General features: G+C 41.8%; 2 protein-coding genes across 6 annotated transcripts in view; both read left to right on the forward strand.

Annotated features, from left to right (window-relative positions):
• The window catches only part of TMEM87A (transmembrane protein 87A), a 29,235-nt gene extending 9,503 nt beyond the window's left edge, over window positions 1-19,732 (forward strand). The window contains exons 7-19 of one of the 2 annotated variants that reach the window (XM_088670307.1): window positions 1,172-1,233; window positions 3,523-3,706; window positions 4,129-4,228; window positions 5,003-5,096; window positions 7,042-7,113; window positions 9,130-9,238; window positions 12,018-12,076; window positions 12,274-12,377; window positions 13,077-13,150; window positions 13,682-13,743; window positions 14,767-14,822; window positions 15,278-15,308; window positions 16,869-19,732. In XM_088670307.1, coding sequence (XP_088526433.1) covers window positions 1,172-1,233; window positions 3,523-3,706; window positions 4,129-4,228; window positions 5,003-5,096; window positions 7,042-7,113; window positions 9,130-9,238; window positions 12,018-12,076; window positions 12,274-12,377; window positions 13,077-13,150; window positions 13,682-13,743; window positions 14,767-14,822; window positions 15,278-15,308; window positions 16,869-16,910 — 1,049 coding nt within the window. In that variant the 3' untranslated portion in view covers window positions 16,911-19,732. Of the gene's footprint in view, window positions 1-1,171; window positions 1,234-3,522; window positions 3,707-4,128; window positions 4,229-5,002; window positions 5,097-7,041; window positions 7,114-8,084; window positions 8,154-9,129; window positions 9,239-12,017; window positions 12,077-12,273; window positions 12,378-13,076; window positions 13,151-13,681; window positions 13,744-14,766; window positions 14,823-15,277; window positions 15,309-16,868 lie in introns of both variants that reach the window. The other variant, XM_088670314.1, reaches the window with a different exon arrangement.
• A 3-nt stretch (window positions 19,733-19,735) lies between these two features.
• VPS39 (VPS39 subunit of HOPS complex) overlaps window positions 19,736-23,327 on the forward strand; it is a 31,790-nt gene continuing 28,198 nt past the window's right edge. For all 4 annotated transcript variants that reach the window (XM_088670278.1, XM_088670287.1, XM_060274563.2 and 1 more), the window contains exon 1: window positions 19,736-21,908. In XM_088670278.1, coding sequence (XP_088526404.1) covers window positions 21,836-21,908 — 73 coding nt within the window. In that variant the 5' untranslated portion in view covers window positions 19,736-21,835. The remainder of the gene's footprint in view (window positions 21,909-23,327) is intronic.

Genomic DNA, 23,327 nt, shown 5'->3' on the forward strand with positions numbered 1-23,327 from the left:
CATCCCTCTGCATCCCCCCAGAAAAAAGCTTAAAATCCCATGTATTTCTGGAATGTTGCCAATACATGGGGACTTCTTCATAAATTTTAGTAGAGAATAAGGAGAGGCTCAGACCACATTAAAGGATGTGTATGCAGGCAGTAATCTGATTGTACTTCTTCCTGTATTAGAATGAGCAATCTGTTAAAGGAGCAGTTTGCCAGTTCTTGTACTACTAGCTTATGTCACCATTACAAGAGTAGAGGCTGATACTTTCTTTCTCAGTGTACCATGATCCAAAACAAACAAATAAAAATACTTACATAATTGCATTGGGAAGAGCAAAATCAAGAAGAATTCTGGAATATGCTTACATGAATTCACCGAATAGAATCTTTGTGGTCACTGGTTGTTACTGCTACTATTAGTAAATTGTTGTGAGTTGCTGCTTTATGTTTTTAGAGGTTGCGTTGTTTTATGGATTTCATACATTGCTTTTATATTGTTTGATTTTGTTGCAAACCACCCTGTGGCTTGTGAAAAGGGCGGTGTATATATCTCCTAAATAAATAAATCTAAAAAAGAATATTGTAGAGCTGGAAAAGATGCAGAAAAAGTCAAGCACAATAACCTGGGGGCTAAAGTAACTACCCTATTGGGGCCTTTTAGTTTAGAAGGGGGAAAGGGGTGAATAGGAAGGGACATTGTGCATTATAGGGAGAACATGGATAGATTTTTGGATAGATTTTTTTCCCTTCCTCATAATATTAGAACCCAGGTCATCCATTGAACAGTGAGAGATTAAGGGCAGGTAAAAATAAGTACTCCCCCCCCCAAATAAATAGTTGTACTATAGAATTCACTGCCACAGCATGTGATGATAGTTATTAACTTATATGGCTTTAAAATGGAAATTAGATGAATTCATCGAGGATAAAGCTATCAATGACTGCTAATAAGTTATGATGACTCCCAGGATTAGATGCAGAAAGCCTCTGGATACCTTCTGGTGGGGAACCAAAGTGGGAGAGGGCCTTCTCCTCCTCTTTGTGGGGTTTCCAGAGGGATTTGCCGCTGTGCAAAACAGGATGTGGGACTATATTGGCTTTTGGTCTGATCCAGCAGGCTCTTCTCATGGTTTTAAGTATTCCTGATTCCCTACTCTTTTCTTTGTGTGCTTGTTTTTTGGCAGTGATCGTGGAAGTGAAGGGTCCGTATGAGTACCTCTCCCTAGCAGATTATCCTCTCATGATTGTAAGTTAATAATAATAATAATAATAATAATAATTTATTATTTATTATTTATACCCTGTCCATCTGGCTGGGTTTCCCCCGTCACTCTGGGCGGCTCCCAGCAGAGTATTAAAAACACAATAAAACATCAAACATTAAAAACTTACCTAAGCAGGGCTGCCTTCAGATGTCTTCTATAAGTCAGATAGTTGTTTATTTCCTTGACATCTGATAGGAGGGTGTTCCACAGGGTGGGCACCACTACCAAGAAGGCCCTCTGCGTGGTTCCCTGTAACCTCACTTCTTGCAGTGAGGGAACCGGCAGAAGGCCCTCGGCACTGGCCCTCAGTGTCCGGGCAGAGCGATGGAGGTGGAGACGCTCCTTCAGGTATACTGGACCGAGGCCGTTTAGGGCTTTAAAGGTCAGCACCAACACTTTGAATTGTGCTTGGAAACGTACTGGGAGCCAATGCAGGTCTTTCAAGACCGGTGTTATGTGGTCTCGGCGGCTGCTCCCAGTCACCATTCTAGCTGCTGCCTTGTGGATTAATTATAGTTTCCGGGTCACCTTCAAAGGTAGCCCCACATAGAGCGCATTGCAGTAGTCCAAGCGAGAGATAACTAGAGCATGCATCACTCTGGCGAGACAGTCTGCAGGCAGGTAGGTTTTCAGTTAATGCCCGTGGTTTGTTTTAAGCACAAATCTGTTTTCACGAGTCTGGATGACAAGTGACCATTCTCAAGAAACTGGGGTGGGGGTGTAGCTCTGGAGCTTAAGCCTAGCATCAGATGTCACTGTTACTGAACATTTTTTGAGGGTTATCGGCTCTGGACACTGTGCAGAACACAGAAGTGAAAGGGCCCCTACTTTAACAGCTTAGAAGCTGTTTCAGATACACAGGAAACTGGTAAGAGGACAGAGAGACTGACAATGAGTGATGGGGACAGCATAGTGGAGGAACAGGTAAGTGGGGGTTAGGATGGATCAGTAGTAAAAAAGACTATACAACTATGGTTGAGAAAACAGACACAACCTGAGAAATAGAAAGTGAGTTGTATTCAACTAAACTTTACTCAGAGTAGATCCATTGAAATTAAGGGACATCACTCAGTTAGGTTCTTTAATTTTTATGGTTCTGCTCTGAGTAAATTTTAGTTGAATACCACCCAGGGTTGTTCATCCAGGCGCCCATGATGGATAGTTCTTTGCAATAGTTATTGCATATAGTATTTAATCGCCAATGTGTAATTCACCTTTCAAGTCAATCTTTCCCAGGATGCACGTGGACCTTTTAAAATGACATGGCAGTATGCAATATCTTTTTAAGACGCCTTCTCTGAAAGCTATCATGTAAGCATTTTCTTGCAATGTAGGAGCAGATTGGTATTTTCAGTATAGCAATTAATGCACAATTTCTCAGGTACAATTTTTTTGCCTCTCACATGGTAAAATCACTGTTGCTCGTTTTCTATTTATTTCTCTTCATCGTGTTGGTGCTTTCTCTATTAATGCCAGGGTGCTTTAATATTGCCCTCTCTAGAAAACTGCTACCATGCAAGAGAACCACAGCCCCTTCTTTTTGTGTAAATAAAGTGATATTGATCTATTTTTTTCCTGGGGAAAGTTGAAATCCTTTTGCTTCTGTTGGAGAAGAGATGTTTCCTTGTAAAACCGGGAAAGTGCCTCAAAAGGATCTCTTTAGGCCAGGGAAACAAAAGTTTATAGACACAGTCAAACCTCGGTTTTTGAACGTCTCGGCTGCCGAACGTTTCGGAAGCCGGACGCCCGAAAAACCCAGAAGTGAATGCTTCCGTTTTTTGTGCATTTCTCAATTTTCCCCATTGAACTTGCTGACAGCCCTTTGATTCTCGGTTTTCGAATGTTTCGGAAGTCAAATGGACTTTCAAAAACCGAGGTTCCACTGTACAAACCTAGGAGACAGAGTCAAGCTAAGCTAAATTCAGTGAAACCTTTATTAGGGCCCAGTGTTAGCATGTGGCATACAGGGAGAAGGGAGAGAGAAGATTAGCATTTGTAGCAACACTACCAGTGGAGGGAGGCGCACAAGCAGCAGTACTTTGCGGAGACACATTAAAACCTTGTGCCAGCCTTGCCTTTATTCTTTTTGAATCTTAGTCCTAATATATATATTTTTTGGGGGGGGATTTTCCCTCATGCACATTTTCACCTCCCACATACTTAAACTGTGAAGAATTGTTTGATGAATAAATGCAGATAAGTAAACAGCTACAGAAATGTTGGTTGTAACTGGTTGAAATTGATACCCTTCTCTTGTCTCTGTTTCATAGTTTTTCATGGTGATGTGCATTGTATATGTGTTGTTTGGAGTTCTGTGGCTTGCGTGGTCAGCCTGCTACTGGCGAGACCTCCTGAGGATCCAGTTCTGGATTGGTGCAGTTATCTTACTGGGAATGTTAGAGAAAGCTGTTTTCTACGCGGAATTCCAGAATATCCGCTACAAAGGAGAATCTGGTATGTGGGAATAACATTGTTAAATATTTCCGAGGACACAAAAACATGGATTATTTGAAACCATTGATCCATTAGCAATTTTATTTTTAGTGATAGAGTAGAAACATACAAATCTTCATCTCTTGTCCCTGCCTGTAGCTGATATCAGTCAGTTTTGTGGAGGGAGCAGTGTTCATTTGATGAAGACAGCTAGATTATCAATCATGGAAACATAAATCTTATTTCTGAAGTGGTTGTGCATCCCGAGCCATCCTTTGTGTATGCATTAGTTAATGGATATTATTCTAAACACGTTTACTTCCGAGTTTTGTGGGACATGCTTACAAATAAGTTTGCTCAGGATTTCAGCCATTGTACAGATATCTCTCTTACCTGCGTATTGTTGTACTGTGTATTTTATCCTGTGCATTCTTTGTTCACAGTCCAAGGGGCATTGATACTGGCTGAGCTGCTCTCAGCACTGAAGCGCTCACTCGCTCGAACTCTTGTGATTATAGTGAGCCTGGGATACGGCATCGTCAAGTGAGTACTAGTGCTGGGCAAGCAGCAAAGTGCTCACCCCGGAAATCATTTATTCTCCTCGATCATTAGGATCAAACTCCCGAGTGTCCCTCAAGGGTGCGTGTCCTCCACTTGACTTCTAATGCTTGAAATTCCCAAGGCCAGGCCTCCTCAGCCTGGTACTGCTCTCCCTCTTCTAAAGCACAGACACCAGATCTTGGGGAAGGGGCAGTCTGTAGGAGGTGAAGAAGGGCTTCAGGGATGTTGGGAGAAGGCTCAGAAGCAAAAGATGCACTCTTTCCCCTTTGAGGATGATGGGACTGAGCCACAAGTGGAATTGAGGTGAATGGTTCATTTAAGGTGGGCTGTGCCCACCTCTTTCTGCTTGCTGTAAGTTGCGCGCTCCTCCTTTGAATGCTCACCCCATTTGCAGTGAATGCTAACCTGTCTGAAATTTCATACATTTTGAATCTGTGTTGTCAAAGGAGTTAGATGTATTTCACATCTAGCTGGCCAATTTTGATGGAAAAACAGTCAGTGCAGCAATACGAGCAATATGAACAAAACTGGCTAGGACTTGCTCTTGGGTGTGTTTCACATCCGAGTCTGTTATCAGCAGTACTAGGATATGGGAGGTGATTTGCAACTGATATTATTGCTCTTTTATAATCCAGAGTTCCCGGTTAGACCAGGTACCTAGATGTGAAAATGACATTGGAGATGACCTAGATGATATGACTGATCAGATATATGTCTTCCCATAGTTTTTCATTTCTCCCTTTATTCTCATTTCAGACCTCGCCTTGGAGTTACTCTTCACAAAGTAGTTGTGGCTGGAGCTCTCTATTTATTATTTTCTGGCATGGAAGGTGTCCTTAGAGTCACGGGGGTTAGTAATCACTTATTGCAATTCCGTACCTCTCATATACAGACCTTCGCTTCCTACCAGGCAAGGCTATATATACACAGGTTCCACTTGCTGAACACAATGCATTCCGTGGAACCTGTTAGTTGGGCACGCATTCACATAATGAGTCCACAATTTCCACTGTTTACTATGGGAAATATTTCTAATGTAGGATTTGTCAGATCTCTCCCCCCCCCCCCCGGTGGTTTCTTCTTGAAATGGCTGCAGTTAATCAGCAAAAGAGAGACAAAGGAAAAAACAGATTTGTCCAATTTCTCCTGCTCCCTGATTTGTTCGATCTCACTCCCACACCCATCCCTCTGTGGTTTCTGCCCCAAAGCACGCACAAACTAGGAAGTAAGGAAATTGACTGTCTGTATGTCTGACTCTGCGGAGCATATAGTGAGGTTGGGGCATATTTATTTACATGCCGATAAGTGTATTTATGGGTAGCGGGTATGCAGTTAGCAGGACATGCGTATAACAGGTAATAAGGGATGTTTGAATTTCGTTGAATGAGCCTTTTTACCGTGCACCTGGTCTATACTCTTTCCACTAAAACATGTTTAAAAAGAGGCTGTTTGCCCCTTATCCTACTGTACTGTAATGTACTGTACTGTAAATGCTTGTGCAGATTAAAATTGACTTCATTTTTCTTTTGTGACTCGTAGGGTTGCCAGACTCAATAGAGGACAGGACTTCTGTGCCTTTAATTGCCCTGCTCTCTTTTGAGTCTGGAAACCTTAAAGAGAAACCAGCAGACCCTTTGTTTAATTTCCAAGCAAAGGGTCTGCTGGTTTCTCTTTAAGGTTTCCAGACTCAAAAGAGAGCAGGGCAATTAAAGGCACAGAAGTCCTGTCCTCTATTGAGTCTGGCAACCCTAGTGACTCGACCCTGTTATGTTCCTATTATATCTGTTGCTTCCTTCCTTTGTGTGCGTGCGCACACACATGCATTCAAAAGATGAAATTCACTGACAGCTCTTCCTCCCTTTCATTTGGTTCACATTTCTTCATTGCTATATGTTGTGCAGCTGTGTAATGTTACAGCCCCATGTGCAGAAAGGTGATTATGCCTCTAAAACGGGAACCTTGAAAAGACCAGCTAACCAGCTGTGAATACATTGTGTAGATAATGCAGATCTGTGTCATGTGGAATAAAGTAGAGATAGTGTGCATTCATAGCTGCAGTAAAATTAGAAAAGGAAGTTCCTTCTTTTTTCAGTGGATTTTAGCAGGTGATTATGGTATAAGGTGGCATTCAACTAAGTCATAGAATGGGCCCATTGAAATCATACTCTGGGTATGATTTAATCAGATACCATCCATAGGTTATATTATCTGTTTCTATATATTACTGGAAATATTTTTGGCAATCAGGAAGTATAACATTTTGGAAACGTTTTTCCTGAGTTAGGTATTAATTTTGAATGTTAATAACATGGAGAGGAACATGAGTCTTACATAAATCATGCACAAGTCAGTGATAGCAGATGGAGCTATGAAGTCACATGGCTTTGACCATCTTTTGAAGAACATTTGCCCCTGGGTGACCTGTTGTCCTGTGCTTGATAGAGGTAAACTGTGTAGCAGCCATTGTTCCTCAGTTCTGTGCTGATAGGGTTGCCAGACTCAATAGAGGACAGGACCTCTGTGCCTTTAATTGCCCTGCTCTCTTTTGAGTCTGGAAACCTTAAAGAGAAACCAGCAGACCCTTTGTTTAATTTCCAAGCAAAGGGTCTGCTGGTTTTTCTTTAAGGTTTCCAGACTCAAAAGAGAGCAGGGCAATTAAAGGCACAGAAGTCCTGTCCTCTATTGAGTCTGGCAACCCTATGTGCTGAGCCCTGTTTTGCAGGAGTGGTTCATCTTTTAATCATGCATTTATCATGTATTTCAGTAAACTGACTCTCTTTTTGGTACTTTTCCAGTCTTTCCATGGTGTTACAGCTGTGGTAGCTAACTTCGGGCTGTCTATCATTGACTCCTGTATTATTTATTGGATATCCTTTCAGAAGTGCCGAGTACGGTTTTTATTTAAGAACAATGTCAGTATGAATCCTGGATGTTTGGTAATTGAGAAAATATGTTGTACGAAGAGGTATGGGAAGAAGTGAGCAGCTAGTTAAATTACCCTTGTATCATTCCGTCCTAAAGCTTTCCTAGTTTGTTTTTAGAGCTCAGCAATGAGTAAGTCACCTTATGAATAAACGGCAACATTTGCCAGAGCCGTGAGCAATAAGCAGATGGTCCAACCACAGAACTCTCAGCATCGGTGGGGTGTAAATCTCAACGGTGTACTGAAATTCCATTGATTTCAATGATATTAATACTCCTTTTCTTCCCTGATTGTGTCTGCTGTAAATGTTACGGTTTATGGCTGGGTGTGTATTTTGTGCTATGTGAGTTCTTGTAAAACCAGGACAATCTCCCCTCACTGCTGCTTGATGGAATGGTTCTTGCTGGGTGTCAGCTTTCAATAGATCAATAGCTTTCCTGTCAGGCAGAATGGCTGGACAGCACTCTGGTTCATCAATGGAGCCTTAAACTCCTGGTGCAGTTTTGGGTCTAGAAAATATCTTAATGTTGTGAACCTGAGGGATCAGGGACTTGTATCTTTTCTGCAATATATTTTTTAATTGGCTTAATACTTACCTCTTTTTTCTTTGAACAAAGAAAATACATATTTGGTGTTCTACATTAATGTAATTAATAATAATAATAATAATAATAATAATAATAATAATAATAATAATATTTTATTATTTACACCCTGGCCATCTGGCTGGGTTTCCCCTGCCACTCTGGGGAACTGCATGCTTGGGGTTGCAGTCCTTTACATGCTTCCCTGGGAGTAAATCCCACTGAACTCAGTTGGACTTCTGAGTAGACACGCTTAGGACTGCGCTGTAAGTCTTGAATCTTGCTTCCAATTGGCCTTGGTCTCAATGCCTTTTTCTCTTTGTCTCTCTAGGCACAGAATGATCTTGCCTCCTTGGCTTTTATTCCACTGGCTTTCCTAGATACTGCCCTCTGTTGGTGGATATCCTTCTTCACTGGCTTATTTCAAGGACTGCTATTTCTTTGGAGTTGGGTTTTCATGGTGGGTGGTATCTACTGCAGGTGTTCTGCCCAATTCTGTTGTTGCTTTATTTTCCTTCACAAACAAAATTTCTTTAAGGTGGTCGTGCTAACTACACTTCCAAGGGGGAAATCCCCGTTGAATTCAATGGAATTTTCTACCGAGTCAGAATGCTTAATGCTGCACTCGCAGTCTGTTGACTCAAGAACATGGTAAAAGATGTACTTTTACAGCTAGCATGGCAAATCTGATGGAGTAAGAAACGGTTGCCAGTTTTGGAGATGACCTTGATGCAGTGATGTCAACTGGCTTCTGATTGGTGAGGTGCTTCCTTCGCATTTCTGTAACAGGAAGACCTATCTCTACTGCAGACGTTATGTGCAGGCTATCCTTCAGAAGCTGGATAACTAAAGTGGGCAGAGTTGTTCCTTACCTGCAAATACATAGCTCTTCCTGATGCAGCCTCATGTTCTCCTGTAGCCCTCGTGTAGACACCACTGAGCGTTGTGTTCACATGTGAGTGCTTAACACTGGAGATGTATCATTTGAAAACAAGTCACTACATTGATGCCCTGGTATCATAGAGGGTCTCCACACCATCGCTGCATATTCTGTCTGTGTGGGTGGGCTTATATGCCTTTTTAAAGTGAGAAGCCTTTGAGGATCACCATACCAAAGCATTTTTATAGCCTTATGTGAGGACCACAATATTTGAGCCACTGCTGAGTGTAAGCGATAATCGACGCACAGTGTAGGAATAATGAATGTCTGATTTGTATAAGTTCTTTCTTTATTTTAATAAGCTATCATTGCTTCGGGGTTCATAAGCTTCAGGTTCAGTTTGATATGTTAGGATTTCTGTGTATATTGAATCTGAATATCTTTAGGAATTGGGCTATGCCTGTTGTCAAGCTTGATTTTTCTTGACTTACCATACATATTCATCAGTTTGACTCAGACAATGAAGTTGTTAAAACTTAGGAGGAATGTTGTGAAGCTCTCTCTCTACCGACACTTCACCAACACTCTAATTTTGGCAATAGCAGGTGAGCTTTAGAAATATTTCCTTCCAAAATGTTTTACAGGACCTTGTTGAGCCTGATGTTATTCGAGATATTTACTGCTTCATTGTTCATTCTGTCACATCTGTGTTATAGTTTTCCTTTAGTTCAGTGCCTGTACCCTAAATAGAAAGCGCAGAGAGCTGTTCGACGGTGGTGCAGACTCCCTTGGAAGTTGGTGGACTCTCGGAGGTTTTAAATCAGGGGTTTAAATTCATGACCATTTGTCATGAATGCTTTAGTTGAGAGTTCTCATTGCAGGGAGTGGGACTAGGGTTGCCAGACTCAATAGAGGACAGGACTTCTGTGCCTTTAATTGCCCTGCTTTCTTTTGAGTCTGGAAACCTTAAAGAGAAACCAGCAGACCCTTTGTTTAATTTCCAAGCAAAGGGTCTGCTGGTTTCTCTTTAAGGTTTCCAAACTCAAAAGAGAGCAGGGCAATTAAAGGCACAAAAGTCCTGTTCTCTATTGAGTCTGGTAACCCTAAGTGGGACTAGATCAGGCATCCCCAAACTTCGGCCCTCCAGATGTTTTGGACTACAATTCCCATCTTCCCTGACCACTGGTCCTCTTAGCTAGGGATCATGGGAGTTGTAGGCCAAAACATCTGGAGGGCCGCAGTTTGGGGATGCCTGGACTAGATGATCCTCGGTGGTCTCTCTTAACTCTACAATTCTATGATTCTATGAAATAAAAAGGGATGCCTGAAAACACTAAAAAAGTTCTAATTTCATGACTTGTTGGCCATGTTTGGACACGATGCTGAGTCATTAGCTAAGGTTAAATAAATCACATTGTACATGAGCATTCCTGCTTTGTTCTTCTAGTGGGGGAAACATTAAGTGGCTGGCTTAGTGTTATGTCTGAACTAGAGCTTGCAGCTTGTTTCTCTCCAGACAAGCCACAATCTGAAATCAAACTTTGTTTTTGGCTTCCTGGCCGTGGCTTGTTTCTTAGTGTTGCCTGCAAACCAGTGTTTGTTTGTTTGTATTTTGTTTCTTGCAAGCAAACCCAAGCTTTGGATACAATACCAAGCCAGGCGTTCCTCACCCCAACAGGGTTACTGAACTTACTATCAAGCTGCCAGAGCAGAATTTTCATTCCCCTGTCTTTTATTTTCATTTTCAAGGTTTGGCTCTTACTATACAAAGTCCTTAAGAGCTTGGGATCAGTTAAGTAAGCCCCATATACGCTTACATATCATTCCACATTAGTTAGAAGTTGATCTTTCAGCAAGGCAGCCCCTGTGTTTTGGAACTCCCTGTCTATTAACATCAGGCAGCTGCTCTCACTATATTGCACTAGACACCTGCTGCAAAGGCTATCTAGATATGTAATTCTAAGTCTGCTTACAGATGTAGACTTTGCTTGGATAAATATGACAATATTTTGAATGAGTTTATACAAAATGTAGTAGGCTATTAATATTTACGTAAGTGTTAGGATAATAATAGCAAACTTATAAAATAATTTATGGGTTAGAGTATTTTTTTTATATAGTCACATAATATCTTTCTCCCCTTTACACATTTTTGTGCATTTTCTTTTTCTTTGTATCTCTTTATTTCTTTATAATGGAAAACCTTTCAATAAAATATTAGTTTAAAAATAGATATATAATTCTGCATTGCATTTTAATTTTGCTAGCTTTATTTGTGTATTATTGATAATTATTTTATTTTGTTTTACGTAAAATGCTCAGAGATTAGTTTAGATTCAGCAGTTTAGAATTCTTTCTAAATAAATATTTTTAGACAGATTTTAGACAGATGCAGAACAAATGCTCAAAGGGGCTTTTACTGCACAAAGAAATGTGCCAACTGATGACCACAAGCCCAATAACACACATTGCTACTTGACACAATCCCCATGGTTATAGATGATTTATTTTTTAAAATAAAAAAATTCCTTCAGTAGCACCTTAAAGACCAACTAAGTTTTTATTTTGGTATGAGCTTTCGTGTGCATGCACACTTCTTCAGATACAGTGAAATGGAAGTTTCCAGGCACTTATGTAGAGAAGGGGTGGGGATGGGGAGGGGGGATCACTCAGAAGGGTGGTGGAAATGGGTGATTGACTGACTGATAGCTGTTGATGACCGCTTTTATTTTTTAAAAAAAGCATTTTATTAGATTTTCCAATTAAAGCACATATAAAACGCTAAACAAAACAAACAAACATCAAAAAACAATACCCCACATACAACAATCTTTTTAGCAATTCTCTCCAAATCTCTCATTCTCAATGCTCTGCTGAGCTTGACTTCCCTCCCACCCCTCATTTGGTTTTCTATTCAGATCTTATCTCGCAGTTCCTTTATGTTGTTGTTTAGTCGTTTAGTCATGTCCGACTCTTCGTGACCCCATGGACCATAGCACGCCAGGCACTCCTGTCTTCCACTGCCTCCCGCAGTTTGGGCAAACTCATGTTCGTAGCTTCAAGAACACTGTCCAACCACCTTGTCCTCTGTCGTCCCCTTCTCCTAGTGCCCTCAATCTTTCCCAACATCAGGGTCTTTTCCAGGGAGTCTTCTCTTCTCATGAGGTGGCGAAATAAATTCGTAGGATTTATTTCAAAAAGCTCGGGATTCCCCGAGAGGCTATCCCGCGCTTCTTAAGATGTCTGCGGTGAACCGGAAGTCTCTGGTTATAGCTGATTTAAAAGCAAATAATCTAAAACGTCTTAATCTTAAAAGGGAGTTCTGCAGTTCATTTGCAGTTGCTAATATTTCACCAAATGTGTGTGTCTATCTCCACTCTTTAGCATCTGTTGTTTTCATCATCTGGACCACTATGAAATTCAGGCTGGTAGACTGTCAGTCGGTAAGTGTGATGTGACTTTTCCCCTACCCCAAACTGCTGTGGAGAGTATGCTTTTGTTTGATAAGCTAAGGATTGTGAATGGATTTAATACAAATTGTGTGCCTTGCTTCTCCTTGGAAATGTTGGCATTTCTCTCTTTCTTTTTTGAAGTGCTCTTTCCTTCCTGGGTGTGTATCTTACCTATCTTTTAATAACAGGATTGGCGGGAGCTGTGGGTGGATGACGCCATCTGGCGACTTTTGTTTTCAATGATCCTTTTTGCCATCATGGTTCTTTGGAGGCCGTCTGCCAACAATCAAAGGTATAACATTATCTTTTTTATTATTATTATTGAAAAAACAATACTATAACAGTCATGTCCTATAGATCAGTTGATCCACAGCAGCCTTCACCAACCTGGTTCCAGGCACTGATGAGAGTTGTAGCCCAACAACATCTGGAGGGCACCAGGTTGGTGAAGACTGATTCAAAGCAGCCATCTTGCCCTATCTGACTATTTCTGGTATCCTATAACTTTCAGGTGTAAAACATGTAACCATTACACATGATAATAACACAGGTGGCGCTGTGGTCTTGGGTTTGCTGATCAGAAGCTTGACGGTGTGAATCCCCACGACAGGGTGAGCTCCCGTTGCTCTGTCCCAGCTCCTGCCAACCTAGCAGTTTGAAAGCATACCAGTGCAAGTAGAGAAATAGGTACCACTGCGGGGGGAAGGTAAACGGGGTTTCCGTGCGCTCTGGCTTCCATCATGGTGTTCCATTGCGCCAGAAACGGTGCGGTCATGCTGGCCACATGACCCGGAAAGCTCTCTGTGGACAAACGCCGGCTCCCTTGACCTAAAAGCAAGATGAGCGCCACAACCCCATAGTCACCTTTGACTGGACTTAACCGTCCAGGGGTCCTTTACCTTTACCTTAATAAAGAAAGAAGCCTGTGAAAAAATGTGTGTGTGCGTGCGTGTGTGTGCGCGCGCTTTATAAATTTTTTTCTTTCTGAAAGGTTTGCTTTTTCACCCTTGTCTGAGGAAGAGGAGGAGGATGAACAGAAGGAGCCAATGCTGAAAGAAAGCTTTGGTAAGAAGAAAATCTTCTGCTATATAAATGCAATTTTAGTTCCAGGAGCCACCCCGATAACATTGCCCTGCTTCCCAGTGGCAGAGCTTCATGCTCCGGCACCAGGGGAGGGGGCGGAGAGCAGGCGGGGGCGGGGTTGGCGCGCCCTCCAGGCGACGTGGTGCGCGTCCGGGGGTGTGGCACATGTCCTGGGGGCGTGGCGTGCGTCCTGGGGCTGTGGCACCCAGCGCGGGTGGGCGGAGGGGGGAAACTGTGATGGCACCCCACAGGGATTGCGCTGCCGGGGGCGGTGTGCTCCCCCGCCCCCCTCTTCCTCCGCTAGTGCTGTTTCCCTCTTCCGGGAATTGCTTTCCAAGAAGCCTATCTCCGGTGTACTTACCAGAAGCCATTTAACGGGATTCTATATTCCTTCCCTCTCTGAGCGTGGCAAAGAAATAAGATGTTGGGGACCTCTATTATAGATTCACATTTGAATCATAACCCTGGTGGCACTGTTGAATGAGCTTCATTTCTTTCTGGTATTCTACACAGAGGGAATGAAAATGAGGAGTTCAAAACAAGAGTCAAACGGAAACCCTAAAGCCAGCAAAGCAGTAAGTTTGATTCTGTCATAGCTTGTGTTGGAGGTGGTGGTGGTGGAACTTTCAAGAAAATTGTTTTAAGATGCTTGACTAGATGATAAGTTGCTCCTAGGAATCTGCCCATACTTCATATGGCACAATTGGTGCCCAGTGTTGGTAATGTAAAAATAAGTGACTTAAGATCAGGCTGAGACATATTGAGGAAAACAAGAGGTGCAATAAGAGGTGCTAGCTACAACAACAATCCTTATAAATGTGGATTTAGAACCTTTTTGAACTATACCAAATAATTTCCTATATGTGATCGTGAAAGTCTCTTATATCTGCTAAATCTTGGAATGTGTCTTTCATATCTATTGTACAGTAGTAGAATGGGGAAAAAATGAAAGAGAGTAAACCTTGCGACTTGCATGCTTTTCACTTGTACACATTCAGCTTTATGTGTGTGGCAAAAAATTAAAAGGGGGTGTAAAGGGGGTGGGGTTCTGAGAAAAATTACTTTGGTGATCCCACCTGCCACTGAAGTCAATGGGTTTTTGGCTATATGGGATTCTGGCTTTAGGTGTGATCCCCAGAACATAACTGTATATACTGGTAGGCCTAGTGTACAGTACATGAATTATCTATTGTAGCCATATTAACTAACTATTTTAGAATTAAAGAAGGAAAGGAATGTGTGTGTTTTTAAATTGAAAATGGCTCTTGAGTACTGGGAAAACAAGGCATTTTCGATATTGCATGTTTATTTAATTGCCCTTTAAAAGGATTTTTTTATAGTTTTCAGCTTAGTTTTTTCATATCTTTTTGTAAATGATATTCTTTTTATTTAAGATGTCGTAAATTATTTATATCCTCCACAAAAAATAAGCAGAAGAGACAGAGGAATGTCAAATATAGTTAATCAGCTTTTCCGTAGGGAAAATGTACACAACATATTTTTGGTGGTTTCATAGCAAAATGTTATGTAATGTTATTTTTAAGTACGTAGAATAACCATTTCTGAAACACATGACCTCTTTTTTAAAAAAAATCTAGCAGGAAGACGATTTGAAATGGGTGGAAGAGAATGTTCCTTCTTCAGTGACGGACGTGTAAGTACATGTAATTTGACTTATATTTCTAGTAAATATACTGGAAGCAAAATGAATGAAAACAGTAATAATTTTCTAGAATATTGGTAATGTTGCCAGTTGCATCCTAGAACTGGTGTGGACTTTTTCTGGTTTCGGCTTGTGGGGTGCCAGCTAGCAGTCCCTAATACAGACTCAAAATCCAACTTGCAACCTGTTGCTACTTGCTGCTGCAGTTCAGAAAAGTCCCTTTTGGTCTGCGTTAGAGACAGGGACTATTGCCAATTGCGTTTACTTTGCCTTCTTTTATACTGTCCTGTAAATCTTCATTTGGTAAAATGTGCTTTCTGCTCTAAATATTGGGAAACTACCTGCATTTCACAATAGCGCTATTGCAATAAATTCCCAGTGATAATGTTTCTTGTCAGTACTGTGTCTGTTGTTAAAGTTCTTTCTTTTCATTCCTCTCAATCCAGTGCTCTCCCGGCGCTTCTGGATTCTGATGAGGTCAGTAAACAAACCTTCAGCAGCAATTTAAGTCTTGTGACACAACAGGGGAGTCATGAGCCAAGCATTAAGGAAACGATTTTGGCCTTCCAAAACTGAAATGCTCTATCTGTTCCAGTCAGTGCATCAAGGAACTAATAAAAGCAAAACGGAAGCACTGTTAAATACAGATCAGAGCTTTTATATGACGCAAATACTTTGGAACTTTTAACCATCTGATTTTTTATTTTTTATTATTTGCTACATGGAGCCACTGCTTTTTTGACAGTGCACTTAAAGCAATTGAGGGCAGGGTTGTGGCGCAGTGCCGGAGCACGTGCTTTACAGGCAAAATTAGGTTCAAATTAGGTAGGTCTAGCTACCTTCAGTTGCTACCAGACAGTGTGGACATTACTGAGTTACATGAACCCAGTGGTCTGACTCTAAGGCAAGTTCCTGTGTTTTGTTTCACACTTTTAAATAGTGGCTTGCCATTTAATAGACACGACACAAAAGAAAAAGGGGACTTTGAGGGATGAGGACAATAAACAAAATTCAGGATACCAAACCTGATTGTTTCCATCTCCGCTCATGAGAGTTGTATCAGTTTTGAATTGTTAATTTGTGGTTTCAACTTCGTTGTTAGCTGCTTTGAGTTTTTCAGGGGGGGGCAGGATAGCTATGTTTTGAATGAATGAATGAATGAATGAATGAATGCAGTTACTCATAAAGTTTGATTGAGAAGGAGGACTAAAATGGAGTGAAGCTTTGTGGGCTTTTGAAGAAACTTGAAAGACGAGAGAAATAATTTCACTGAGGAATTCTGGTTGTGCTCTAGGCATATGGAGTGGAAAGGTAAAATGGAGAATATCCTTTAAGAGCAAACAACCTTTAGGCAGCTACTAAGTGTAGTAGGGTTTGTTGACTGAAGGTCATGGGAATGGAGTACATTGGGATATTAGGACAGATTGGGTGGAACAAGTTTAGAGAGCTATAAGGGCAAGGACAAGGGGGTTGTGTAGGCAGTAAAAGGAACAGGAATCCACTGCTGGGATTTGAGGAGTGATGAGAGATGAATGCTGCAAATTCAGCAAATTCTGAGCATTACAATATGCATTCCAAGCCCATAAATAAGCATTCGGAGTGTGTTTCAGGACAACACATTTTCTGACATTATCTGTTCAGTCTCTGACCCGAGACATGTATGACTACAGTTTGCATACACTGATTTGATTTTCATTTTCATTATGGTAAATTTTCTTGCAGTGTGATTTCTATCCATTATTTTTTTGTGCCAAATAGTTCTTCTGGGCGTACTCCAATCGGATATTTTCCAAGCTTTCAGTCAATCTTTAGGGCATGTAACAGTTTTCACTTATAACTCATAAGAATGTTAATCACATGAATGACAAAAGTCACATGATGTTCACTTCACCGTGCCTAAAAGGAATTAGTTCTAAGTATAACTCCTGTTATAGAAGAAGCATTTGCTTTGTGTTTTGAACTTTGGATAGTACACTAATATTAACATTTATTTTTTAAAAGTGAAACCTCATTGTGATCCATATATTAATATTGCAGGAAAGAATGATCACACATTTTGAAAGATCTAAAATGGAATGAATAAGGACGGTTTGCTTTACGAGGCTTCCTGCTGTTGAAGAAAGGAAGAAACGTTTTTCTCCCATGGAATGCTGCAATCTTCTGATATGTTCCGTGACGTTCACCTTTGGACATTGTTCTCAGAGGGAGAACATTTTGCTTGGATCACTGTGGAAGGAATCACACACATGTTGATACACCTAGGAAAATGTTTGAATTTGCATTGCTGCTGCAAGTGTGGGTTTTAAGCCATTAAACGTCTTTATTGCAGCACGTTTTTACTTTTTAAACATTATAGTCAAGCTAAATCTAAAACTGTTTTAACAACTGCCTGAGGAATGGTTAATTCAATATTATAGCTAAATCCCTCATGTTTTAACCACAGTGGGAAGAGGGGAAGAGTGATTGATGATTTCCCCAAACCAGCACGTGTGTTCCAGGCACAAAGGCAAGCTCAACCTTATAGACTGGTACCAGCGATTGCTCAGCAAGATGCTACAAATATTTTTAAAACTCTGTATCCAGCATCTGGGGCAGTCTGTGTAGGATTTAATCCCCCAGCCCAGTAAAGGACTGGTACCCATGAGAGATGCCAGAATCACCCATCTGTAAATGAGCCTTGCCCACAGTAGTGTGCATGCAGCAAAACGCTGTGTGCAATCATCTATGGATCAGGGTCAGTGCCTTGCATTTTTATTGGATGTAGCAGCTTCTGACTGAAGATTCTGGTACCTGGCTTGTGAAAAGGAGAAAGTTTTAGAATGAGCACTCCAAGTTATGGGAAAGAGTTAACGTATCATGAGGGAGGGAGGTATTTGGGGAAATTTATGATTCCTAATAAGCTGAGGCTCCAATACTTTGGCCACCTCATGAGAAGAGAAGAATCCTTGGAAAAGACCCTGATGTTGGGAAAGATTGAGGGCACTAGGAGAAGGGGACGACAGAGGACAAGATGGTTGGACAGTGTTCTCGAAGCTACGAACATGAGTTTGACCAAACTGCGGGAGGCAGTGCAAGACAGGAGTGCCTGGCGTGCTATGGTCCATGGGGTCACGAAGAGTCGGACACGACTAAACGACTAAACAACAACAACATGATTCCTAATATTTTTTGCAAGATCAAGTGCAATTTTATTCACTCCACTGTGTAGGAAAGATGGTCTAATTTAAGTTTTGCATACGTAGATGCAGCGATCACTTACGTGTTTGGTGCATATCTCGTTGCTGGCAATGGGGTGTGAGCATGAGCAGTTAGCTATTTAAATCAGAACAGAGTGTAATTTAAATTTTTTTTATTAAAAAAAACCCCTCAGTTTATTCACTGACTCTGACCAGCCCCATGCCTTTAGCCTGTGCTTCTAATATTGTTGCATTGGAGCATATTCCATAGACTCACAAATGCACTTGTGTTGGAGTCAACCTCCCCATACATATTGACTCTCTGAATCAGGCCTGTTCAGGCTGTGACCCACCAAGTCCATTGTAGCCCATAGCCGTGTCTGTGGTTTGCCAAATGCTTTGACAACCTTCCTTCCCGTTTTTGCAGCTCTAGACAGACAGCAAAAGCAGTTGGGGGGTGTTAGGCCACAAGATATGCAGTCCAATCCTAAAAGTTTGTATATGTCAGACTAACCTCTCCTAGACGTTCACATATTCTTCACAGAACTGTGACTTCAGATAGCAGCTTGTTCCTGTTGATCTCAAATAACTTGTGAATAGACCTGGCATTGGCACTACGTATCCTTGCCAGCTTCCAGGTACCCAGTACTTGTCCTGGGTTTATTGAGCCACAATGTGGCATCATTCTGATGCAGTGTAGGAAAGTTAAAGTGGTGGCTCATAGCCACCTGCCATTGCTTCCAAGTAAATCTATGTCCAGGGCCCCAGGGCCCACTTGAGAGCACCTCCAAACCTGAATCTGGCCCTAAATACACATTCATATACCATATCCAACACTTTGTCAATTTATAAAGTTCCTAACAGCCCAGTCCCATCCTATTATACTTCCAGTGACTCCAAACATTCTGCTACAATTATTCCCATCTAGTCGCCTTTCAGTTAGTTGTTCCTTGTCCCACCTTCCTTCCTACTGTGATCTTTAATAAAGAGCCACCTCTGACAACACACTTTTATAATTAAATGTACAGTGGTACCTCTACTTATGAATTTAATGCGTTCCAAACGCACATTTGTAAGTAGAAATTTTTTTAAAGTCGAATCCCATAGGAATGCATTGGGAGAAAAAATTCATAAGTAGGAAAAATCCTATCTAAAAATTCGTAAGTAGAAAAAATCCTATCTAAACCGCATCCAAGATGGCGGGCGGAGCTCCATTCATAAGTAGAAACATTCGTAAGTAGAGTTATTCGTAAGTAGAGGTACCACTGTATTTGAAAATTCAAGTACCTCACAAGATGTTTTAAGAGATTCTCAGAAAATTAAGCCTGTCATTGAGAAGTCCTGTAAAGGGGGCAAATTGTTCATAATAACAACAAATATTCTCCTGCAATAATTTATGCAAATATGCTGTTTTGGGATGTTTCTGTTCTGGGTGTCTTGTGGGAGGGAAGGATTTTTTGGGGGTATTTTTCAAATGTTAGTGCCAAAATTGGACTTCATTGCTGGTTTTTGACACTTTTAACCCTCTAGCAGCAGAACCTGGAATTAGGATTTCACATTAAATGTGGCATTGTTTGGATTTTGCTTTTCCAGAGGCGTTTTAACTGTACTTATGTATAAGTGGTTTGGTAATGGGTTTTCCTGTAACTTACAGGCACTCTTTCATTTGATTCAATTTGAGTTGCAGATTTCTGTTCTGTATAATAAAATTCTTTTTTTCTTAAATTCAGTTTTTAAGTGTAGTTTTCTGACCTTTAAGCTTGACTTCTTATACTTGTTTGCTAAATGAGGGCCATAAAGTACAATGACTGGGCGCTGTATTTTTGCAGAAACACAGTCTCCTTTATGAACATATCAGTTCACAAAGCACATATGGGCCTGCTTTCAGCTTCCTATCTTTGGGAAGTTCAGCTTGTGGAACTTGTTATATCTTACACATCAAAACAGGTTTTTCCCCCAGGGCAGCCTCTCAGTTTTGGCATCAGAACTGCAATATTCTCCTTGTATATGCAAATAGCTGACTTGTCATAATTGTTCCATAAGCCAGCCACTAACACAGGGGGTTCCAGGTTCAAGCTCTGACATCTCCAGTTGATGAATCCAGGTATTAGGATGGGGAAGACCCTTCCATGAAATGCCTTGGAAATATGCTACCAGTCTTCTTACAATGTTCCGAGTTAATGACCAACAGCCTTGACTCCTATGTGACAGCTCTACTAGTAAGCTGCTTAATTGAAAGTCACCAGGCATTTAAATGTATAATTAACCATTTCCCTGCAATGTAATAAGTTATTAATGACTGTATAGGATTTTTAATGTACCTATTTCTTCTTGTATGTTGCCCTGAGCAATGCATTTTATAGAAGGCAATTGTTACATAAATAAGACCTTGATTAAATATCATGGTTCGGCCCCAGAGTTATGTATGAGGGTTATATTTCTTTGATCTTTGGATGAAGGGCAGCATAGAAATTTAATAAATAATAATGATGAGTGAGTGGTAGAACAGATGCTTTGTATGCAAAAGTTCACCGTTTCTAGCCCTGGATGGAAAGGGGGCTGGAAAAGGATCCCTATCGGAAATCCTGGAGGATTGCTGCCGCTGCCTAGCATAGTAGACAGTATTGAGCTACATGGCCCACCAGCCTGACTCAGTATAAAGCAGCTTATTGTGAAATTATACCTCATCAGATGCAGAGTGCCTCTAGCTCAGTCTTCGCCAACCTGATGCTCTCCAGATGTTTTGGACTATGACTTCCATGATCCCTAACCAAGCTGTGCGCGGTTGTGGTCCAAACCACCAGAAAGGCACATGATTGGTAAAGACAGGGCCAGCTGCAGCTGGTAAATAACCACAGGCTACCCTTATTAACGACCACGATGCAAAAAATGTAATCCGAATAGTCTGGCTTACACCCTTGTCAATAAAATGCCCACAATCAAAATGACCACTATCTTCTTGTATGATTGGCGTGCTGGACTTAAGGGATACCCCTTTCCAAAGAATGGCCTGATTTGCCCTTTGCTACCCCAGCGGGTGGCGCTGTGGGTTAAACCACTGAGCCTATGGCTTGTCTATCAGAAGGTCGGCAGTTCGAATCCCCTGTGACGGGGTGAGCTCCCATTGTTCGGTCCCACCTCCTGCCAACCTAGCAGTTCGAAAGCACCTCAAAGTGCAAGTAGATAAATAGGTACCACTACAGCGGGAACGTAAACGGCGTTTCCGTGTGCTGCTCTGGTTCACCAGAAGCGGCTTATTCGTGCTGGCCACATGACCCAGAAGCTGTAGGCCGCCTCCCTTGGCCAATAAAGCAAGATGAGTGGATCTAATGATCAGTGGTCCCTTTAGCTTTACCCCAGTCTCATTAGTAACAGTTCCATGGTCGTGTGTGTGTGCGTGTGTGTGTATGAGGGGGTGGGCAGCCTAAATCAATACAAATCTGAGGCTCTGCCCCACCCCCCAACAAAAGCCTGTTTCCCCTAACAAACATCCTGGCTACGCCCATGAACACAATCATTCCCAATAGTGGGATCATCAAACCTATGATAAATCCGGCCCTGTTGCGGCCTCAGCAGTTACTGTTTATGGTGCATCTTTTCAACGCGAAGAGGGGCTTTCGGAGCCCCTTGTATAAGGGTCGCTGCTGGCGAGGAGGAGGTGGAGCCTGGCCGCGGAAGTGAAGCGGGAGCCGGAAGCGCCTGGGCCGGGCCTGGAATGAGGCGTCTGGGGCGGCTGCTCCGGAGCCGGACTCTCGAAGGGAGCTGCCTTCGGAGTCCTCTCGGCGGGCGTTTGCCGGGCCCCGCGTAGCCGCCGCCGCTGCCGCCATCATGCACGACGCCTTCGAGCCGGTGCCGATTCTGGAGAAACTGCCTCTGCAGATCGACTGCTTGGCCGCATGGGGTGAGTGGGGCGCCGAGATGCGGCGGGGCATTTCGGCCTGGCGTCCCTCGCCGTCGCCGCCTCCCTCTCCCTGCCGCCCGCATACCCTTCCGATGAAATCGAGGTGGAAAGATTGCTAGCTATATTTTGCATTCTCTGGGTTTCTGAAAAGAGTGCATTATAAGTGGGATTGAACTTACCCAGTGCTTCCCCCCCCCCCTTAAAAATGTTTAGGGGTACTCTCATTTTGATACTCAGGAAAATCACCATTTTATATTTCAAATCGGGGGAAATAAATACAGTAAATGGTCAAAAAGTGCAAACATTCACAAAATGTTTAGGGATATGCATACCCCTGTGTACCTCCAGAAAAAAAGCACTGAACTTACCTCTGTTCTGTGGGCTGCATCTTTCCCATTATTGGGTTTTGAGAATAGTTGCCGTGTTAATGCCATTTCACACGTTGCAGAAAACGATTGCAAGCCTGTTATTATTATTATTATTTTTTGAAAGCACCCTAGGAGTAGGAGAATGTTCATCATTTGTGAATAACTTTCAAGTACTGTATGGCTGACTTGGAAATATGGAAATCTGGCTTTTGCAACATGTGAAGCAGTCTGATGTATATCAGATGAAGTATGATTTGTGAATTGTGACTGCTTTCACCTATTGAACCCTAGATGTTGTTAGACTACAACTCCCACAATCCTTTACCACTGGTAAGCTGGCCGAGGATGATGGGCGTTGTAGTCCAACTACAGTGGTGCTGCAAGCTTGGAGAAGGCTAGTTTACTGAATGAGTAGAAGATTATATGAACTTAATTCAATTCTTCAGTCAGGAATATTCTCCTATTCCTATCTTAGAGTTCAATTGCAGGCTTCAAAGGTCTGTTACTTCCCCAGAGGGATACCATTAAATAGTACCATCTAAACCAGTTTGTGTCCTGTTATTTTTCTTTCAACCTGTAATCCTCCGCATTCTGCTGCAAGGTATATCCGATGGCAGTTGTGTGTACTTTAAAATTGGATGTGTCTTCAGCAACCTGTAACTTTGTGCATCCAAATGATATCCGTCTGAATTATTGATCTCCTTACTGAGTCACTCCTTCTCATCTGAATTGACTGCATTTTCCAGTCAGAAATCTTGCCTGGCCATCAGGAGGCTGAGATAACTGTACTAGCATTGGGTTCACAACAAAATATGAGAAATTGGGACACTATCAAAAGTTAAGAATTTTCTACATGGGAAGCACTCTGGTGTAAGAGAGAAAGTGTGAAAACTCTGCTTATTGTCATGTGTGGTGATTGCATGCCTTTTTTGCTATGTTTAAATGCATGTGAAGCTGTGGGAGACAGGGAAGTTACCTTGTGTGTACATGTCATGTCACAAGTGATAATATATGTGCTGATCGCACTTTTTCCTACTTGACAGGCATTTTG

The sequence above is a fragment of the Zootoca vivipara genome, chromosome 1 (genome assembly GCF_965207765.1).
Source record: "Zootoca vivipara chromosome 1, rZooViv2.hap1.1, whole genome shotgun sequence".
Classification (NCBI taxonomy): Eukaryota; Metazoa; Chordata; class Lepidosauria; order Squamata; family Lacertidae; genus Zootoca; species Zootoca vivipara.